The 22137-nt window shown below is 58.1% G+C and overlaps 1 protein-coding gene across 1 annotated transcript in view; it reads right to left on the bottom strand.

Moving 5' to 3' along the window:
- The window catches only part of TMEM132E (transmembrane protein 132E), a 54030-nt gene extending 32115 nt beyond the window's left edge, over positions 1-21915 (bottom strand). The window contains exon 1 of the mRNA XM_073879424.1: positions 20391-21915. Within this exon, the coding sequence (XP_073735525.1) occupies positions 20391-20457 (67 nt within the window). The 5' untranslated portion in view covers positions 20458-21915. The remainder of the gene's footprint in view (positions 1-20390) is intronic.
- Between the last annotated feature and the right edge of the window lie 222 nt (positions 21916-22137).

The following is a 22137-nucleotide window of genomic DNA, read 5'->3' as shown; positions in this document are numbered from 1 at the left end:
CTTGGTAAGCCAGGCCTAGGCTAGGGGACAGGTCTCACAGGAAGACCTCCTCCGGAGGCCATGTCCCCACGTGGCCCTGCACAGCTGCCTCTGGTGGTCTGCACCAGCACTTCTGGGGACGTCTCCCGAGAGGTGATTCTCTTTTCTCTGCAGATGGTTCACTTACTTCAGCCCACTTGGACCTGCTTCCCCATCTTCTGCCCTTGGCATAAGTGATTCTGGTCATGAGGTGGGTGAAGAAAGCCATGTGGTAGGGTCTCCAAGGGAAGCTCAACTCATTCCATGGTGGACACTGACCCTGTGTGTGGCCTGCTTCCAGATTCTCTTCTCCTGCCCACCTCCCCCAGAAACCAGTGCCCTGGGCGATGCCCTCCCTCTGCCCTGAGTGTTAGGCCCAGATTGAGTCCAGGGGGAGGAAATCTGAGCCGTAGTGGCTTTCAGGAGATGTGTGAAGGCATGGAAGAGAGAAGGGCTCCTTCCCCTCCACCCCCCCACCCCTTCTAGGATGACTTGTCAAATATTTGTGAGAGCTGTAGGGCCCTAGCCCAACTTCCTCTCCAGGTCCGGAGTTGGGTAAACTGAGGCCCAGAGGAGTGAAGGGGCCTGTCTCAGCTCCCACAACTCATGGTAGATGGAGCTACGTGTTGGTCTAGGGACCCGGCCTCCGACCCTGTGCTCGCCTCAAGTGCTGCTACCCCCACTCCTCTTGCGGGCGAGGCCAAGCCCGGGTACTGACAGGGCCCAGCTTCCGGGCAGCACTGTTGTCCCTTCCAGAAGATGGCTGTTCTCTCCGTGACTGGGCGGCGAAGCAGAGGCAGCTGGCTTTTCTCTAGAGACACTGATTTTTGTCCCCACCTCCCTTTTCTGGTGGAAGGTGGAGCCTGATAGAGTGGGGAAGTGGTTTCCAAACTGTGTTCCTTGGCACCTCTTAGGGGCACAGACCGAGTGCCTTAGGGAAACTGTAGGGTCCAAATGGTGTGGGGAGAGGGGCGCAGGACCAGGCTCCGAATGCCAGGCGCAGATCCTTCTATGCCGCTAACTTGGAGCCATCTCCTCCCTGGAGGACTCCTAATTGCTCACCTGTGGAGCAGGGATTAACCCTGCCTGACCTACCTTATGGGGCAATTGCAGGGGTGACAGCTGTGGAGGCCCTCGGGAAACGCACTGGGAGGGGTCACAAAGTTCAGGACTGTCCCTGAGCCTGGGGCTTTGGGATGGGGGTAGGAGAAAGAGGCCAGGGCCCTGCGTCCTCCTTCCCTCTGCACTGCTTCCTCCCTTGGAAGCCCCAGAGGGACCACAGCCAGTACAGAGAAGGGACTTCAAGTCGACAAAGACAAATTGGCTTAATTGACCCAAATTAGCAGCAGGGAGGGCCCTGATGGCCCAGCTGCTGGTACATTAAATCACTGTCACCCTGTGTGGTCAGGGACGGGCCCCCTCCCCCAAGGCCATCAGGGTCACCTCCCCTGTGAATGGCCGCTTCTCTGGAGTCCTCTGGCAGCAGGAAGTAGGGCTGGGACTTTGGGAACAAAGACAGCCTTCGGCCAGAGGTCGGAACACCCTGCAGAGCTGAGCCCGGCACGCAGGAGAGACACCCTGGTCTGGGATGGGGCCGCCTCAGGAGCTGAGTTCTGCGGCTGCCCTTTGCGGCTGACTGGCCCACAGACGGACCATCATCCCTCCCCTGAGATGCTGCCCCACTCCTGCACTCTAGAGGCTCAGCGGAGGGAGGGCGCTGGCCAGGCCTCTGGACCGGCCTCTTCCTCTCTGTCAGTTGTCCCCCTCATTCCTTCATGACTCTGGGATGATGGTCAAGTCCGGGTCTCCTGCAAACCTCCAGAAGGTTGTGAGCCAGAGCCCTTCTTGGTGTCTGGTGACACCCTTCCCAGGACTCTGGTCAGCTGTTACCGCCCACATCCTGTCTCCTGAGAAGGCAGTAAGGACACTCCTCCCCACCCCAGCCCCCTTCTGGTTTCTGCCTGCTCCCTGGTGGGGACCGTCCCCTCTCTCTTCCCACAGCAAACACTGTTAGACACCCCCCGTGAGCTGGGCCTGGGCTGGGCCTCCAGGTCAGGGGCCTCCCGTGACCTCACGGCCTCCCTCTCCCAGCTCCCCAGCTCCAGCTGCACCTTTTTTTCTGCTTGGGATCTCCAATCTGCCAGAGCTGTCCTTGCATGCCCTGTGGAGGCCGTGTGTGCAAAGGACCCTGACGTCTGTGTCCTTCACAGCTGCGTCCCGGGCCCCAGCTCTGCCCTGGCCACTCTAACCCCTGGCCCTCTGCCTGCCCCGGACACCTCAGCCCTTCTCTGGCTTCTCTCCTCAACCACCACTCAGCCCCCCTCCCTCGGACTCCTCTCTGCCATCTCCACAGACGCTCCACGGAGTTCAGTCCGGGCACTCAGGTTCCATCTCAGCACAGGCCCCAAGGGTGGGGCCCGTGCTAGGCTCACTGGGAGCGGCACATTCTCTCCCCCCCACCTCTCTCTCTCTCTCTCACACACACACACACACACTCCAACTGATAGACGGGCTGCTTATCAAAAGTTCCCTGGAAATTGGGTATTAGGACCTGGAAGCACATTTCAACGCCTTCCTCCACAGAGCCAGTGTTATCAACAGCAGTTCTGTTCCCAGGCTAGCCCACCAAACGGAGGTTGCCTATAAGGTGTCCAAAAAATATTTATTGGGCACCTACTAGGTGTCTCATGAAACTGAACAGTGGTTCTAACAGTGTCCCCTTGAGTTCTGCACCCTGAAACAGAGGACTACGTGAGAGAAGGAGGAGACAAAAAACAAAACCAAGTCTCTCTCTTCAAATCACTTAAAAATAGGAGATGCCTGTCCTTCCTATCACCTTCTCTCTCCCCTTCCTCCTTCCCAGGGCCCCCAGCCTCTGGACCCCAGGGCCTCCAAGCCCCCTCTGCACAGGACCCGGCATGGCAGCAGCTCCCCCACCCCGGGCTCATCCCGGTTCTAGAAGCTTTATAAGATGCAGGTTCCTGGGCCCCTCCCCAGCCACACAGGTCAGCAGTTCTGGGCGGGTCCTGGAAGGGGACACCTGCCTACTGCCAGCCCTCCCGTCTTGTCCTAGTAGTGCGTCTCAGGGATCACCTGGGAGCCCATGCTGCACCCCAGACCGGTGGCTTCAGAATCACTAGGACTGGGACCCAAGGCACAAGCAGTTTTTTTTTTTTTTTAAAACTCCTGAATGTGTGGCCAAGATTCAGAAGTGCTGTCTGAATTGTTCTATTTCTCTTTGTCTCTCCTTTCCCTACACCTGAACCGCCAGACACCATAACTCACACCTGCCCCCTGCCCCTTCTCACTCCCACGTCTTCTGGGGACCCACGTCCCTGCCTTGATGGTGACACTTAATTCCATACACCTGGAGTCAGACCAAGCAAGTGTCTGCGGGACCTGGGACGAGGAGTCCACATCTTGGGTCAATCAAGTTTGGCTGAATGGGATCCCGGAGGCTGGAGGCCAAAGGCTGTGTTCGGGCCTGGACAGGATTGCCCTGCATCTCTCCCAGCTGGGGGGCCCGGGGTCCTGTGGGTTACCACTTCCCCAGCCCCGGAAACCCTGCACTGCTGGGCCAGGGCCGGGGGCCCCAGCCTGGGTCCCACGAGCTCATGCCGAGTGCAGGCTCACAAACCCAAACCGGTGGAAGGTGATTTCACATTTGTAACAATTACTCACTTAATTGGGTTCCAATTAAATTGGAGAGGAAGCTAAGGGTTGTGTCTGTGCTTACTCTCCTCCTCCCTCCTTCTGTGCATCAACGAGAGCGCAGGAGGGTGACAAACGGGCTTTATTCCATCTGGAACAATCCGCCTCCTGTCAGGGGCGGGCAGGGCTGTCCTGGGCCCCCACCTGCCGCCTTCTGAGCAGCTCTCATGCCTGCATTTCTAATCAGAAGCTGGACCCATTCAGGGGTCCTAGGGGGGGCTGGGTGCCCAGGCGGGAGCCAAGTCTTCTCATGGGCTTCACCCTCACCAGGGAGGCTGAATGTGGACCCAGGGGATCAGGGGCAGGGAGGTGGAGGGACTGCCCCCAGTTGAGCAGCACCTATCCAGGCAGAGTGGATGGGGCCTCAGGGATGGATTAAGCAGACCCCGGGCTTGCCAGCTGGGCTCACTAGGGTGTCTCCAGGGCCATCCCCGGGTGACAGGGGAAGGTGGGGCAGATGAGCCCTCAGGGAGACACCCTACTCTCCATTTAACCCATGGCTCTTTGACCTACATCATCTATTAACTGTATTATATATGATTTATGTAATATGTATTATATATTATGTATTTCCCTGGCCAGAAAAGAAAATTACTGATTGAGTCCAATTCTGTCACATCTGAGAAAGGGAAACGGAGGCCCAGAAGGGGGAAGAGACTTGTTCAAGTCCGTGCCACCATTTTAGGGCCTAGTTTGTTAGGATCAAGGTCTTCTGGTCCTGATCTCAGCCCTCTGTGGCCAAGAGATGGTCAGGGCAGTGGGTGGGGGGCAGGGGGGAACTTGCAGAGAGGTTGTGCAGTGAAGGATGGGCCAGGCCAGCGTCTCCGCGGAAGCACCTCCCTCCTGCCTCTGACCTCTGCTCCCCAAGAGGGCCCCCTCTCTGGTCCACACTGCAAAGAGGCCAGGAGGTCATGATGGTGACCAGGGGCTGAGGCTGGGCTCATGTCCCCAGGGGATGCTAGCTCATCCCCTCTGGCTGGATACCCTACCCCCAGGAGAACCAGGCTTGTGCCTGGGGGCCCTGGTCACAGGAGTACCTCAAAGGGGCCAAATCTGTGGAAATACACCCACCTCGTCAGTGTCTGGTGCACAGGAGATATTTAGGAAAGCTTTGTACAATGAATAAATGAATGAATGCTTGACTGAGTCATGGAAATGGAGCCCAGTCTAGGAATCAGGCAGGGCCTAAGCTCCTAATGTGGGGGTGAAGGAAATGAGGCTCTACAAAGAAGTGGTTGCAGAACAAAGGAAGTTAGCCCTGCCCAGAGAGAAGCCCCTGCTTGATGGGGCAGGCACAGTCTCTCCTGGGAAAGCCTCTCATCTGATGAGAGAGGCACTGTCTTCTCTGGAGGAGCCCCAGACCGATGAGGGAGGCACAACTTCACCCTGGGAGAGTCCCCAGCCTGGTGGAGGAAGGAAGAATGTCCCTGTCCTGGGGAGCTCCCTGTCTGATGGGGGATGCATCTGACTTGGGCGGCCTCCTGCCTGAGGGAGGAGGCAAAGCCTGGTCTATGAGGCCGTGCTCCCCCTTCCTGGGTTAAGGGGCAGAGAGAGGGCTCTGTGTCTGGGTGCCGGGCAGGAAGGAGCTGGGAGCGGGGACCAGGCAGGAGGAGAGCCATCCACATTCTGGTCAGGCAGCCACTCGCTGAGTTATTATTATTTCTTTTTTTTTTTTTTTTTGAGCTACTTAGAGCAATTTACAGAAATCATTTAGGGGCCGTTTAGGGAGAAGAGAAAAGATGAAGACTTTTAAAGGCAGGGCTCGGGGATGGTTTTATGCAGATCAGCTTTGCAGGGCTGCCAAGGAGAATCTGGATTCTGAGGGGTGTGGAGAAAGGGGAGGGGGCCTGCAGGGTTTCTGCTCTGACAAATCTCCTGCTGGGGTCCCAAGGCAGCAGCCCGGGACCGAGGAAAGGGATGGGTGGCGAGCATATGTTGGGCAGATGGCTGAGACACATGAGGGTAGGAGCCAGCACCAGTGGATGAACCAGTCACTTTGTGCCTTGGTTTCCCCTTTGGTAACTGGGACATCTGCATGGGTGAGTTGACGGCCCTGGGACCATGCTGAACGGGGTTGACACTTCCTCTATGACATCGGGGCGATATCATAGGGGGCCCTTGGACCTGGAGCTGCAGACTCAGGAGCTGGGGCCCAGCAGGAGTGGAAGGCACAGTGTCCAGAGAAGAGGCAAACTTCCCCATCTGTGACCTGGGCCCGTCACTTCTCCCTTCTGATCCCCTCCTCATCTGTGTAGTGCGGATCGGGATCGCCCATGTCACAGGCTGGGCTTACGTGTGATAAGGTGATAGAGTGTGTGCTAGCCGTTTTTGAGCTGCCCAGGGCACCACGCTCCTTGGTCTTGGTGGGGAACAGTGGCGAACATCAGGGGTGAGAGCCTGACCTTCGAATACCCCCTCCTCCTGCCCACCCTCCAGACAGGAGAAATTGTTCTTTGAGGGCTGAACAGGGACCTAAGTGACCTACGCTGGGCTGGGACCAAAGGCCTGAACCCGATGCCTGGGGGATGCAGGTCACTTGCGTGTGTATCCACGTGTGGGCGTGTGATGTGGCAACAAGAGAAGGGGGGAGGGCGGATGGAAGGAAAATAAGAAAACAGGTCGCACATTTAGCACAGCCTTCCCCACAGTTCACCTTTCACGCTGTTTGTGATGTGATTATTGGAGATGAAATCTGGTTACTCTGTGTAAACCCTGTGCCTGCTGGGACAGATCCCCCAGACACAGCCGCTGGGGAAGCTGGACGTGGCAGGGGTACCCAGATCTGTGACCAACTGGCTTCCTCCAGTGATGGTTGGCCTTGCTGCCTACCCGCCCCCCCCCCCCACCTCCAACACCCTCATGCAAGACCTCTGAAGACATACGACAAGCCCACTGGGCCGGGCCTCAGGAACCTGGGTCTTAGGTGTGGCTTTGCCCCATCGCTGCGTGATCTGTCCCTTTCTGGACCTTCGTGTTCTTATCTTTCAAAATAGGGATGGCTCAAGGATGAGAGGGGGGCCTGAAGCTCCCATCTAGCTCCCCTGACCCAAGGCGCTCTGACTTTAAGTATCTCGCTGCACTGAGCGGCCCCTGTGTGCCACGGTGCAGGAAGGATTTTAGACAGCACCAGCCTTCAGTACGCTCATCAAGCACGGATGGAGCGCCAGCGGCAGGTAGGGCGCTATGCACGGGGGTCCCCGCTGTCTGCCTTCCCTCCGGCCAGAACTTCAGTAGCGAGGGTAATAATCTATCTAGTATGTCTTGTCTGCCCGGCATCCAGACAGAGCCGGGGCTGTCATGCACCAGATCCTGGAACCCGCGTGACCTCAGGTGTAGGTGCTGTTTGCAAGGAGGTTCCCTCGCCGCTCAGCTGGACTCTCTCCAGCACTCGGCAGGAGCCGGGTGGGCGCGGCTTGGGGCAGAATGGCCACCCCTGCTGCCACTGGGGCTCAGCTCACCAGTTCACAGAGACTTGGCCACTGATCGTTGCAAAATGACAGGACACCGCAGCCGCCCCTCTGCCACCCTGGCACGGATCCTACTGCACGACAAGTGTTTGTATCCTTGTCCCACATCCGTCGGTGACCGTGTGGTCACTGCTGCATGACCACTGTTCGTCACAGCACTTGGCGCGGAGTAGGTATTCAAAACCATGTGCTGAACAAAAGTACCGTTACCGTTTCCTGAGCATTTAACTACCATCCAGGCGCTGCTCCAAGCACATTATGCGCATTTATTGATTCATTGCAACAACCCTATGAGCCAGGTACTCTTGGTCTCCCATTTTATAGATGTGGAAACTGAGCCACAGAGCAGTGACGTAATTTTCCCAAGACCACAAAGTTAGGATACGGCAGATGAGTGTGGGAAGGAAGGAAGGAAGGAAGGAAGGAAGGAAGGAAGGGAAGAAATTATTTCTCTCTGGCCTCTGTCACCCATTTAACTCCCAGATCTCGTGTCCCAGTGGCTCTCTGGGGAGAAAGGCGAGAGGAGGGGAAGGAGCAATGTTTTTATTCTTTCATTCCACACATGTGTACTGAGCATCTCCTGTGTGCCGGGCACGGATCCAGGCTCTGGGAATGAATATAGCAGCGAACAAGACAGCCAGGGTCCCAGCGCTCAGGAGCTTCCATCCCAAAGGGGGTGTCAGCCCCTGATCCAGGAGACACAGAACTACATACCATGTCAGGTGAAGGGAGACGGTGGGGGGCAGAGTGAGGTGCGGGCAGGGCTAGCGTGGATAGGGGATGGCCAGGGAGGGCCACTCTGGGACATGCATTTGAGGGGAGGCCCGAAGAGGGTGGAGGCATGAGTCACGCTTATTGGGGGGAAGAGGCCAGATGAGGGGCAACAAGAGACAAGTCGCTAAGGCTCGGTGCCTGGCGTGTGTGAGGACAGCGAAGGACAGGGCTGGGGGGCCCAAGCGGTAGAGAAGGAAGATCCGGCCAGGAAAAGGGACAGATCATGCCAGCCTTGTCACCCACCGTGAAGACTCTGGCTTTCCCTCTTAGTGAGGTAGAGGGTTCTGAGCAGGAGAGTGACTTGATCTGATGCATGGTTTACAGGATCTCAGGGCAGAGACGGAAGGAAGGTGGCCTCTGGGAGGCGGCTGGCAGCCCCTGCATGGATGGGTCACCGCGGCCAGCATGAGTCACGCCAGGGCTGGGGAGGAGCTGAGTAGGCTCGCGTGGGCAGGGAATCTCCAAGGACTGCATTTGAAAGGCCAGTGGCCCAGCTCACCAATCCCAGGGCCCCTGAAGGAAGCTCCCGGGGAGACTGTGGTAGCGTCCTTGGGGCGCACCTGGCCCTGCCCTGTCCAGGACTGCAGCTACCCTCTCGACCTTGCTACTGAGCAACTGAAATGGGGCTAGCTGGAATTGCGATGTGCTTCTATAGGAGTTAACCACAAGAGACTTCGAAGATTTAATACAGAATTAAGAAAGAAACAATGTAAAATAGCTCCTTACTAATTTTTATGCTGATTACATGTTGAAATGATAACCTTTTGTATATATTGGTTAAAATATATTAAAATTCATTTCACCTGTTTCTTTTACTTCTTCTCTGTGATAACTAGGAAAATGTAACATATAATATAGTGGCTCCAGGTCTATCTCCATTGGATTTCAGAGACCCAGAGACCCACCTCCAGCAGGAGGAAGGCTCTGTCTGAGGCAGGTGGCTGGCGGAGAGAGCCCAGAGGAAGGACACGGTGGGAGGCTGGGGAGACAGGGGCTCTGTGGGTGGGTCGGGTCATTTGACGTGACTCCTAGGGGCTCACAATGAATAAGAAATGGTTACAGTGACCTGTACCAAACTGTGACTCCCCAGCAGGGTGAATGACCTCGGTTACCCTGCCCCCAACTGCCCTACAGGACGGGTTTGCTTTTTTCCCTCCTATCTGCAGATGAAGAATCTGAGACCCAAGAGGGAGACGAGGCAGCTCTGGGACCAGGATCTGCACGGGCTTTGGGCTGCAGGATGCATCAGAGCAAGTGTTTCAGGAGCACCCCGGACTCCGCATCTATAACCCCAGACCTATTTTTGGCAACGGTGCAGAACTACCGTGCAGGCAATGCAAATATCCACAAGCCAAAGCCTCACCAGCCCGGTATGACCCAGGCATTGCGGTGGGGCCAGATGTGGGACCCAGGAATGCCTCCCCCGCCCCAGGACGGGAAGAGGAATGGAGGGAGGGAGAGGGGCTGGCTACTGGCCACTGCTGTGTTTAAAACAGGCAGCATGTTGCTAGGAGGCATCAAGGGTAAGAAAAATAAGACCCCAAACAAAACAAAACCGAAAAACCCAACCACCAGAAAAGTGATCTCCGGGAAGTCTTTGGCACCGTCTTAACCGTGCTTCCCAGCAGTGAGGCCTGGCTCCAGGCAAGAAAGGAAGGACACAAACCAAGCCTACCATGTTTACGGAGCCCTCCAGCAGGCCCACAGCTTTTGTTCTGGGCACTTCCAGCCTTGCACCCTTGCAGCAGCCCCGCCCCAGAGAGGTGACGCCATTACTCCCATTCTGCAGATGGGGAAGCCAAGGCTCAGGGAGACAGGCAGGCAAATGCTTCTGGGTCACCCAGCTGCACTGCAGCGGGGCTGAGATTCAAACCTACATTTGTGTGACTCGAAAAACCTACACCATTCTCTGAGCTGAAATGGCTTCTTCTGAGGCTTTCCTGGGGTCCAAGTGCTGGCTGTGACCCGTGGGGATCTGACCCCTTGGCTTCTGGCTGCCAGTTGGGCTGGGGAACGAGGAGAGAGGCTGGGCATTTGTTGAAAAAACTGAGGGCGATCTCGTCTCTCTCACTTCTGCTACCAGGCCACGTTCCCCAGGACTCCTGACACTCATGGACCCCCAGGGGGTCAGAAATGGCTGTGGGCCTTAGGTGAGTCCCTTTGGCTCTCTGGGCCTTAGCTGCTGGGATAATCAAGACAGCTCCAAACAATGAGCCTTAGACTGCAGGCTCTGGACCTCACATCTGCCATCAGATCTCAACAGAGGCGGGAACCAAGGAGTAGAAAGAAGTCAGGCCATGGGCAAGCGGCCTAAGTCAGCACTCAGATCTGTCTCTCTGGTTCTAAGGGTGGGCTCTTTGCCATATGGTGGTACCTCTTATGACAGCTAGTGGTCACTTCCCATCCCCAGAGTCCTCACTCAACAGCGTCCTTCAGCATTGCTCCAATCTGCAAATTGTCCCCAACCAAGTCATTGCAGAGAACCCGGCTTTGATCACGTCACTCCCTCACTCCAGAACACTCAGTAGCTCCCCAGCACTCCAACGGAACATAGGGTCAAAGTTATGAGGGGTCTCAAAAGAGCATCCAGGTAAAGAATCACCAACCATATACCCTGCATTTAGCCCCCTGTGCTGCTACTCCTTCCTAGGCAGCCGTGGTTCTCCCTTGTTGGACTGAATTTGTAGGCCAAGAGCCATTTTTGTCCTGTGTTTCTGTCCCCCCCAGGGTATCAGACACACAGTAGATGCTGACTGATTAGTCTCCGGAGGCAGAGCTCTCAAACCTTGTTAAGGCCTCCTGAAGTGGTACCTCCTCTGGGAAGCCTCCCCTGATCTCTGGACTAGTTATGAGATTTCTCCCTCCATGGCCCTCTTCATCCCTCCCGACACACCTATGAACTGCCTTGTATCACAGTCTGTGCAGACACAGCTCATCTGCCTGGGGCAGCCCCCTTAGAAGCCCCTCCTGGGACGGGCACCGTATTTTCTTCATTTTTACATTTAACACAGTGCCTAGCATGCACTAGCAATATTAATAACAACAACATTGACAGCCATCATTTTGGGGCACTTAGTATGTGCCAGGCACTATCCTCAGTGTCTGACATGAAACACGGACTCATGTATGTAATCGTAACAATCCCGGAAGCTGGGTACTTTCATAATCATTTGTAGATGAGTAAACTGAGGCACAGAGTCACACAGTGACAAAGCCAGGCCGGTTGGTTTTAGAGTCCAGGGCAGGGAAAAAGTGAGGGTAGAGGAGGAGAGCTATGAGCATCAGGACTAAAACAAAATGGAACAAAGTCTACTCCTGGCCCCATGGGAAAGATTCCTGGTGCTCAGCACAGGGTGGGGCACATAGTAGGTGCTCAGTTAACTGAAGTGATGACTGAGGTAATCAGATAATTCAACAGATGCTCTGACACAGGCTTGTGGTCAGTGGGGGCTAGGCTGGAGGAGGGCTGCAGGGCCTGAGTGCGGAGCCCAGCCCCCTGCACGATGCAAGTCCCCCCACTGCTCACTCCACCACCTCCCCCAGCTCCAGCCTCCCTTCTCCAGCATTTCAGACCTCTCATGCATGGGGCAGGCGGCTGGCAGTTTTTCTCCTGCCGAGAACAGCCACAGAAAATTGAGATCATTTCTCTGCTGTGTTGGCAGCTGAGAAATGGTAATTTTTCCTATTTTCAATCCGAGAGTTCCTTCCTATTGGACAAAGGCCCCATACCACCTCGCTCTCCCCAGGAGGGACAGGGCTGGGGAGGGTGTGGTTCACCACCCGCCCCCGCCTCCCCTCCCCCCCCACCCTGGGACAGGTCACCTCCCGGCCTAACAGGCGTGGGCTGCAGTGGTCCGGCAGTGGCAGGGGCTGGTGGTGGAAGGAGGGGCCCCCAACCGAGCACTTGCAGACATAAAACAGGGACAGGTAGAGAGGTCAAAGCAACAGGTAATCCCGAGTCTCTGCAGGCCACTCAGGGATCCAGGGAAATGGGGTTTTGCTTTCCCTGCACACAGAGCCTGCACACATCCTGGCTGTCATCCTTCTCAAATCAGAGTGGTGTAAGATCGCCATCCAAACAAGTGCTTATAATCCCCCTTGCCTTTGGAGTGAATTTTTTGCAAAAGGAGACAATTAGTTAAAAAATCAGAATCTGTGAAACAAACTGAGGCTAGCTCAGCCTCCCAAATGTCCCAGCTGAGATGAAGGCGCCGGGGTCTGGCTTCTGCCACGGAGGCGACAGTGGGGGTTTGAGCAAGAAGAGGCCGGGGAAGCACCCAGTGCTGCAGCCCCATTTTAAAGACAAGCGGTCCAAGCCCGTCGGAAGAGGCCAGGACAGCCACACAGTTCCTTCGGCCGGGCAGGGCTGGACATCAGCTTGGCCACTCCTTGGATGGTCTCTGCTGCAGCCGGTCCCCGGCACACCCTGCTCCTGCCCCCCTAGCATGGGGTGGTGGTGGAGCAGCAGAGAAGGCTGCCACAGCCAGGATTGTGAAGGTCAGTGGGCTAAAGGGAGTAGACAGAGGTCCCCTCCCTGCGGCACTGAGTGTGGGGGGGGCAGTCCCTGACCCTGTAGTTTCTGGAGCTCTGCAAGCCTGCAGCTGTGGGTCAGCTCAGGTCGCCCTTGCCCTAAACTCTGCTATGGCTCCCCCTTTCACTGAGCCTACAAGTCAATGTTCTTACAAGAGCCTCCCTCGCCCCGACCCATTCCCCACCCCCCATCCTCTCGCAGTGTCCAGACCCTCTGGCCTCCACCCCTCAGGCCTCCTTGCTGTATCTGAATGGTTAAGCCCACTCCTGCCCGAGGGCTGCCATCTGCAATATTCGCATACTCAGTGTGCTTCCTCACCTCCTGCAAGTGTGCTTAATGACACTCTATCAGACGAGCATTCATTCTAAACTGCACAACCCCTCCCAACACATACACGCATCCCCAGTGCCCTTACCCTATCTTTTCTACTTTCCTCAGCCCCCTTTTGCCTTCTAACAGATGCTATAATCCACTTATTTAACATATGTATTACTTGCTGTCTGCCTTTCTCCCTGCCTTCCACAAGGATACAGGCCCCATGAATACAGAGATTTGTGCTATACTCCCTGATCGCGACAAGCGCCTAGAACAGTGCCTGGCCCACAGGAAGCACCAACTGAATACTCACTGAGGGACAGGGAAGATGTCTATGTGTGCAAGTATGTGCACAAGGGTACATTCATTGACTCATCTGACAAATCATTAAATGCCTATTTTATTCCAGACATCCCAGTAGACCCCAGGAATACAGCGGCAGGGAAGAAGCCACACACCGTCCAGGTCCACTCAGGCTACGGCCAGCAGGGAGGCCATGCAGTACAGGTATACACAGGGCAAATCGGCAATGAGTTGCAGAAGGCAGTGGGTCTTTGTCCATCTGAGAATCAGGGTGGGCTTCCAAGAGGAGGTGTGGTTACATCCTGACCTGAAGGCCGAGTAGGAGACAGGTATGGGAAAATGTTCTGGTCAGAGGCCACAGCACGTACAGAGGCTCTGACATGGAAAGGAGCACCATTCATTCAAGGCACTGAAAGAAGCCTAGAGAGCAAAGGGGGAAGAGGGGCGCGAGATGAGGGGGACCCACTGGGGTGTATGGGTCCACATGTCTGTCCACGTCTGTGCTTCTTCCCTGTATGTGTGAGATGGGGAGGTACGGCAAGAAGACTTCCGTATTCAGGGTCAGAACGTGGGACCTCAAGAGCTGCTGTGGCGAGGACTCTGTGGAGCCTCAGTTTTGCTCTCTGTAAAATGGGGATCTACTGTGGAGATCCAATGAGAGGGTGGATCTGAACTCCAAGGAGCTGTTCAAGCTCTCAAGTGTGTCCGGGTGTGCCCATGACTGAGTGGGCGTGCTTGCGAGCGTGCGCCTGTGCCTCGAGCTCCCAGCGACACTGTTCTCCTGCCGTGACAAGTCTGCTGTATCATCTGTACCAAGCCACCAAAAATATACTTGCTCCTGGCCCAGAGCCATGCTCTCCAAGAGCCCCCGGGGGCGGAGGAGAGTGGAGGAGGAGGCCTGCAAGGTGGAGCCCTACACTTCTGGGCAGAGGTGACCCTCTTGTCTCTCACCGACAGGCCGTCACCAAGCAAGAGGACAGAGGCTACCTCTGAGGGCTGGGGCTGTGCCTCCTCCATCAGACTGGGGCCTCTCTGGCATGAGACTGTGTCTCCCTTGTCGTACTGGGCACTCCTGGGGGGCAGAAACCATTTTCCCTTCTCTCCGTTTCTCCCTCAGAAAAATAGAGAGGCTGTCACTCAGTGTAGCTGTGGCTCATTCTGTGTGAGGGTTGGCCACCTCTGGGGCCGTGTCCCTGGGCAGGGCTTCAGGGTTCAGGGTGTCCTGGCTGCCAGGGGGCCTGCCCTGTAAGGTCCGACGCCGTTCAGACCTGGATTCTCGGGTGGAGATGCCTCTGAAAACCTCGACTATCATGAGTGTCATCCCGATTATCTAGGTGACCCTGGGCATATCACTCTCCCAGCTCTGAGGGCCCCGAGGTATGGGCCTAGGACGTGGAGACAAGCTGCAGAACCCACCAGCACGCGTGCACCCTGCGCCCTGTGTCCAGCGTGGACAGAAAAGGAAGAGTCCCTCAAGAGAAGTAAGCAACCAGTTGTCCATCCTCACAAGCCAAAAAGGTGTGGGCGAGAATGCAGGAAAGGAATGCACGAGGGATTCAAGGTTGATAAAAAGCAGAACTTTCCAAAGGCGGATAATCCTCTAGACAATTTAGGCAAAAGGGATTTTATTCAATTACCTTTTTCACCTTTTTCTGCACTGAGTTATTTGTTCTCGCATTCATTCCCTCCTGCAACAAGCCTTGAGTACCGGGCAATCGCTTCCATCATCTACTTCATCCTGTTGGGCTGTGTGCCAGACCACAGGGGTGGATGTGTGGGCGGGGGGGGGGGGGGGGGGGCTGGGGAAGGAGGGGCCGAAAGGGGCAAACACGACAGAAGAAAGGAGAAAATGCCTTCTGGCCTCTCCCGCCTGTGTCCCCAGAGGGGCTTGCCCCTCTCTGTTACTGCACTGGCCTCACCTGGCTCGGTGTTTCCCTCCCCGGGGCGGGCTGTTTGTCCAGCAGTAGCCAGCCCAGCGCTGGTGCTCCCTGATACACTGCCCCATCCTTGGGCACAGCTGGAGTATGGCAGAGCTGGCCGAATTGATGGTCAGGAGGCCCACTTTTCATGTCAAAAGACAGAAAAGGAAAAGAGAAAAAGAAATTCATTTTCTTAAAAAAAAACAAACAACGCACCACAACTGGTTCATTAATCTCTTATTAGAATTCTGTGCTGAGTACTGGCAAAGAAGAAGTAAGGAGGGCCCTGGGGAGGGAATGGGGAGAAAGAAAGTGATCCCCTTGTTAGCGTCTGCTGGGGCCATCAGTGGAGGGAGGCCCCTCATGGGGCGGAGAAACATAAGGGACGAAACAGCAAGCTTGTCCATCACAAGAAGAGACGCGGAAGGGGGTGTGCCGGGCACTGTTCCCTCCTTGGCACAGGAGGAAAAAACTCAGAGAGGGAGATGGCTTTACTGTGGTTGCACAGCGAGTGGATGACAAAGTCAGGTTTTGAATCCTTGTTTCCTGTCTCCTGGGGACTCTGATTTCGAACTGCCTTGAATCTCAGAATCTGGCCCTTTTCCTAGTCTCCTCAACTGGACTTCGAGCTCATGAAAGAGAGCTGAAGATCAAGTTCCGGAACCCCTCCAAGCTCCCCTGTAGTGCTCGCCGAGGCCTATTACCGCCATTGTGATTGGCTATCCTGACTGGTTGGGACTCCAGGCGGGCCTGAGGCCAGAAGTGTATCTTTGGACAAAAAGCCTCTGGGAGATGGGATAGCAGAGGTGGCAGGATCTCTGCAGAGTGGCCCGGAGCAGACCACCCAATCCAGGAACCCCCTTTAGGCTCTGGTGTTGGTTCTGATTCCAGAACACACCGGCAGGGTGACCTTGGCCAGGCCCCTTCCCTCTCTGAGCACCCAAGTCCTCCTCTGCATGAAGGTGGGGGTGGTGGCTCTGTGTGGGTCTTTCAGTTCCAGGTTGTGGATGGACATCACCATGGGTAAGGGCAGCAAAGCCAGCCCTTCCACTATCCCCACCGTGCAAGCCCCCTGCCCCGCCCCGTGCCCCCGGCGCCAGCTGGTCAGGCAGACCCTGGTGGTTGGAGTTGGTGCCTCTAAGGGTCTCGATTTCTGACTTCTGCAGCCTCACGAGCACTCACTGCCCATCTCAGGCCTGGGGGCCATCAGTTCCAGACAGGCCCCCAGCAAGGGTCTAGGAGATGCCCCAGGTCCTCCCCTCATGTTCCAACGTGGCCTTACCTCCTCCAGCCAAGCACTGAGTTATCCTCAGGATTCTAATAAAGCTCATTTCTGCCACCAAGTTTATAACACATCCCCACCTACTGGTCTTAAACATAACAAGGCTGCGTTGTGGTGTAGGGCTCCATGTGGCCAGGATGAAGATGGGTGTGCATGCTTGCGGGGGGGGGGGGGGAGCACCACTCCTCACTCCCAGCAGTGACGGAGCATCCCAAAGGTCAGTGCTGACCCTGTTCTGTGGTCCCTCCTGCCTCTCCAAAGGAGCCCAGAGCTTGGGTCATCAGTGGGGTGGGGAGAGCGTGGACCCAACCCACCGGGGAAACTCGAGGTGGCCAGGTTGCATGTAAGGACACATGCATTTGAGGTCATGTAGTCAGAATGCCATGGGACACTACACTCATAACCTCTGGAGTGATGTTATAACATGTCACTTTAGATATGTGTACCCTTTATGTGCCTCTCAAGAGGGTGTGGTATGGCTCTGCCCCATTCCTTTGCTCTCGTCCTGGTGTCTCTGCCTAGCCCCTCCTTGTTCCGGCTTCTGCCCCACGCCCCAGAGCTCCCTTTCCAATTGTCACTGGGCAATTGAAACAACTCTCCATACAGAGCTGTCTTCCCAGCCCATGCATTTCTTCTGAGCACCTACTATGTGTCAAACGCTGGAGAAAGGGGCAAAAATGAAGAATTTTAGAGCAGCACCTGCTCTAATGCAAGGATGTGGAGACCAGGATGGGTGCACACATAGATATGCCCATGCCCCCCCCCCCCACACACACACGTGCGCACACGCACGCACACTGTGGCCCCGGAGGAGTGCTGGGAAGGTGGCACGAAGAGCTGAGGCTGCACTAGAAAGAGCACTCGCCTCTGTTACAGGGTGGGGGCCGCTGGTGGGAAGCCAAGGGGGAAGTGAGGCAGCCTCCCTGGAGGAGAAGAGGTTGGAATTGGGTTTCGATGTGTGGGTAAGGACTTCTGGAGGCTGGTATTCCAGAGGGAGGAGCTGCTGGGCACAAAAGCGGAGAGGCAGGGAGGTGAGTAGGGTGATACCTCCTAAGATGCATGGAGGATGCCGGGCAGGCAGTGCCTGCCCCCGAGGTGAAGATGCGGAACGAGACAAGATCATATAGGGCCTTTGATTCTGGGGGCCAAAGAGAGGGGATCCTTGATCCTATAGGCAGCAATGAAGGTTACTGAGTAGGAGGCTGACATTATCAGCTCTACCACAGACTTCACCAGCACCCTACCCCCCTAAACTCCCATTCAAACTAAAAATGGAGCAGAAAGCCTCCCCAGAGGCCAGATGCGGGAAAGTGGCCTTCTCAGATGTTCTCTGGCAGAAGCCTGGAGACCAAGAGCGGAGTCTGGGCTGCCACCCCACAGGCTGAGCTGGGCCCTGAAAGATAGTGGGGCTCGGTTCACACATGGTATCTGCCCAGTGGTCCTGGCAGAAAGGGAGAAAGGAGAGGGAGGGGAGGCCACACTGCTTGTGGAAGATGGGGAACATGAGGGAGACAGCCCAAGGTCACCCTGCTCGATGGCGCCAGAGTCAGACAGCAACCCAGGCTATTTGGCTCTCAGTCTGGCTGTGTGGTCAGAAGTCTGTGGGCTCAGTAGCCTGCCAGGCACCAAAACCTGCAACTCCCCCCTCCCGAACCCCAGCATCTTTGAAGAGCCCAGAGATCCCAACCAAGAGCGAGCTTGAAGTGAGATGAAGTCCATGTACCCTTTTCTTGATAGAGGAACGGTTTGGGTGGGTGGGTGTCAGGCAGCCTTGAAGGAAGAAGGTCCAGGGAAGATGGGTTTTTTGGGGGGGGTGGATCTTCTGTGATTCTGGCCTTATCCATCTTTGGGGGGTGTTTCTCTAAGATTTGAGCATCTGCTGGCACCCTTCCTCGAGGAAGGGGAGGTTGAGGCACGGGATGGGGACGCAGGGAAGGAGCTCAGAAAGGGAGCCAGATAATCAGGAAGGGAAAATGCCTGCTCAGTGGGGGGGACTCCCGCCCCACCTCTGCCAACAGCTTCTTTCAGCTCACCAGCCAGCCAGCCCTGGGTCCTGCGTGCACTGGCACCGGGCTAAGCACTGGTTGTGCAGAGGGACAGTGGAGAATAAGCCCACGGGTTGGCCTCCACCACTCCAGGACTAACAGGGCACAGGGAAGACAGGGGACATCTAAGGAGAAAATGAAGCAGATTGCTAATGCTCCAGAGAAGCAGCACCAGGAGGGAAGGCCCTACTGGGGCTGGATCTTAGGAAGCAGGCAGGATTCTGGCACATGAGGAAAAAGAAGGGGTCTTTAATGCCAGGCTTGAGGGGTTGGGAAGCTGGGCAGTGAGAACCTAATAAGAGCGTCAGAGCTGCCCCCAGGTGGGGCCACGGCTGGGTTTTAGAAAGGGAACTCAGGCGACAAGACACAAGGCGCAGAGTGGGGCAGAACCATGCCTAGACCCAGGCCTGAGCTCAGTTTCCTCCTAGGCGCTCAGACCCCCTGCTCACCAGGGCCGGGTCCCCAGCGCGGCCCCTACAGCTCCAGCGCGCAGACCCGCAGAGCCCACCGCCCCACCCCCTCCCCGCCCTCAGTCTTGCACACCGAGCAGAGATTTCTGGTTCCCAGCTGCATTCCCCCTGCCCCCACCCCCTCCCGCTGCCCTGCCCATCCTTCTGATAAAGAACTGAGCTTGGCTGTGTCTGGTGAACTGAACTCCAAACAGCTCTCATCCCACGGTCACCCCCAGCCGGGAAGAACCAATCCACCACCCTGGAGGGAGGTCAGCCTGTTCCCCACCCCCTCCTAACCCCAGGACCCTAGATTCCTGGAGCCGATTCCTTTCCTTATTCTTCCAACCTTGAGAACGCGCCTTGGTCGGGATGAGAGGCAGCTAGTTAGAGGCCGTGGGCGCGCTCAAGGAGCTTGGGCAGGCTCCTCAGGACTGGGCAGATGCGGGCAAAAGCTGAGCACGACATATCGAGGGTCTTGCATCAAAACGGAGAGCCTACTGGTCTCTCCATCTAAGTCCCTCTCCAGCCTGTCCAGGCTGGGTGCACCCCTCAGCAGGGGGCAACAAAGCCCCCCCACCCCCACCCCCGTTGGGGAAATGTGTCCCAGGTCTTCTGGCTTCACGTTGGGAGGGGGCAGAGGGCCTCTCTTTTCCATTCTCCTCCTCCTCCCCAGCTTTCTCCCTCCCCACTCGGTCAGCGCCCCTCGCCTCCTGGAGCGCCTCCAGCTTGCAGAAGGCCCGCTGCAGCCTCCTCCCGTCGGATCGGAGTTTCCACTCTGGGGGGCTGTTCAGAGACCCTCTGTCCCCTACCCGTACCCCTGCTGTCCCACTGCCAGAGCGCACCAACCCCGGCCCCTCCCTCTCTCACCCCCTTTACCGCGGAGCCCCGGGCGAGCCTAGGGAGCAGACGCAACAGATTGCAGAACGCGAGAGCGCGGAGCCCGCTCCCTCCGCGCGCCGCCCGCCGCCCCGGCCTTGCGCCCGTGGCCCAGACCCCCGCCCTCCGGGCTCGGCTAAGCCGGCCATTTAGATGCAGCTCACAGGACGGCGGGCGGCGAGGAGCCGCGGCTCCCCGGGCCCCCGTCAGTCCACTTCCCTTCCCGAGGACCGCCGCAGGAAGCGAGGCGGCGGGCGGCGCGGCCCCGCACCGGCCTGCGCACCAGGGGCGAAGACACGATCCCCGCGGACCCAGCCGGCCCCCAGCCCCGCCGGCTGCGGGGGTGCGAGTGGAAGGAGGGGCGGCCCGGACACGATCTAGCGGATCCCTTGGATCCCCACAGATTTCCGTGGGCGGACACGCCCCCAGACTCTCGGGTTTGTGCCCTTCTTCTGGAGTGCCCCCCCCCGCCCTTTTCTGGGGCCGGGTTCGGTCCCCAGGGCGGGGCTCGCAGCCTCCGCTCCCGCCAAAGGGCTGGGGGAGCTGGAGGTAACTCGAGCTGCAGCCCGAGATGCCCGGCTGGGAGCGGCGGCTGCGAGTCCGGGGGGAGGGTGCTCGTCTTTCTCCAGTCTCCTCTGTGCCCCCTCCAGCGGCGCCCGCCGCATCTTCACTCCCGAGTCCGCGCCGCGACACTTACCGTGGGCGAGCAGCGCCGAGAGGCAGAGCAGGGCGGCGCCGCCGCGGCCCGACATCCTTGGGGCCATGGCCGAGGCGGGAGTGGGAAGGCGCCGAGGGGGCAACAGTCGTCGACGACTTGGCCCCAGGCTGGGCTCGGTCACATCCAACTCAGGGTGGCCGCGGCGCCCGAATGTCTCTGCTGAAGCTCTGGGGGCCAGGGAGTGCAATTCGGGGACACTTGGAGGGGAGGGGGCGTCCCAGGCGCGGCCGGCTACACCCTCGGAGCTGGTAGGGGCGCAGCTCCGGGCGGGAGGAGCCTCCACCTCCCGGGGCTGGTGCCCCCTGCAGGATCTGTGCGGCGAGGGGGGAGCCGCACGTGCGGTCCCGGAGCCCAGTGGCCACCGGCGTCTCGGGGACTGCCTAGAGCCAAGTGCTGGATCCCCCAGCCCCGAGGCCCAGCTCGAATCCGAACTCGCTCGAGGGTGCAGATTTCCGACGCAAGCCCCAGTTTCTTCGGTTTCGGTAGTAACCCCACATAGATAGCGCGGCTTCCTTCCTCCAAGCGCCCTGCAGCAGCCCCAGCATAAAAATCCCAGGTTAGGTGCAAATGAGTGATTTCTTTCGCAAAGAAAGAGAAAATCCAGGCAACTTTAATCCATCTGGAGCAGGAAAAGTTTCCGTGCAGTGCTGAGACCGGCGACGCGGGTCGCCACCACCCTAGGCGACGCCGGGACAAAATGCCCGAGGCGGGCGGCCAGCGGCTCGTCCCCTCGCAGAGCTCGCTGCTCGGCTCCAGCGCGCTCTCTCCAGTCTCGACCAGGGCCCGGGCTTCACGCAGGCTGGCTCAGCGCCGCCTGCCCGGGCAGCGGCTCCGCGGCTGGGGCGAGGGTGGTGCGGCCGGAACGGGCTGCCCCATGGAGACCCGGCTTGAAGAAGCGGGGGAGCGGGACAGCCGGCTAATGCGCCGGACCCGCGCCCTCCCTGCCCGGGGCGCCGACTCCAGCCTCCCGGCCGTCAGCCGTAATACGACGGAGAGGGGCTCGGCCAGCCCGCGGCGGCTCCGGGCCGTCCCCCTCTCCTCCCAGGTCTCGCTGTTTCAGCAGACGGGCGCGCAGCTCCGCCTCGCTCGTCGCCTTCCCTGGGGGGACCTGCACAAACCTTGAACTTTTCCGGGGTTCAGGGTCTCCGACGTCTCCGTCTCCCCGCCGCCCCCGGCCTGTCCCCGGACGCCCGCTCGGCCGCTGTCTTGGTGCAGCTGGGCATCGGCTCCCTCTCTCTCCGAGTCAGTTTGGGCGAGCGGAGCGCCGCGCCAGCCCGGGCTGCGGGCGGCGAGACCCGGGCGCCACGCCAGGGGCCGGGGCACCCGGCGCCCGCGCAGCCCGCGGCCAGGAAGACGGCAGCTGGTGTCTAGGGGGCCGAGCGGAGAGGAGGTGCCGGCAGGGGGGCCGGCTCCCCATGGACGTGTGTGTGTGGGGGGAGAAGAATCAAGGAGCAAAAAGCGAGAGGAGGTGGGGGGGGAGCCACAGTTGCACGAAGCCGGCGCCGCCGCCGCCGCCGCTGCCTCCTCGGCGCTCGCGCCGGCTGCTCCGCCGTAAATGACTCGAGAGAGACACACACACTCGCGCCCGCCCGCCCTCCTCCCCCGTCCGGGATTCAGCGCCCACCCCGGCAGGAGCGGGCGCCGAGCCTGGCGCGCCCGCTCCCTCCCCCTCCCCTCCCAGATTCCCTGTGGTCACGTGGGCCCGAAGCGCGCGGCCCACGACTCG

This window comes from Callorhinus ursinus, unplaced genomic scaffold (assembly GCF_003265705.2).
Source record: "Callorhinus ursinus isolate GAN/ISIS: 27379988/994484 unplaced genomic scaffold, GSC_fseal_2.0 scaffold34, whole genome shotgun sequence".
Lineage (NCBI taxonomy): Eukaryota > Metazoa > Chordata > Mammalia > Carnivora > Otariidae > Callorhinus > Callorhinus ursinus.
Note: the sequence above shows the minus strand (reverse complement) of the source record. Positions and strands in the feature narration are given on the sequence as shown.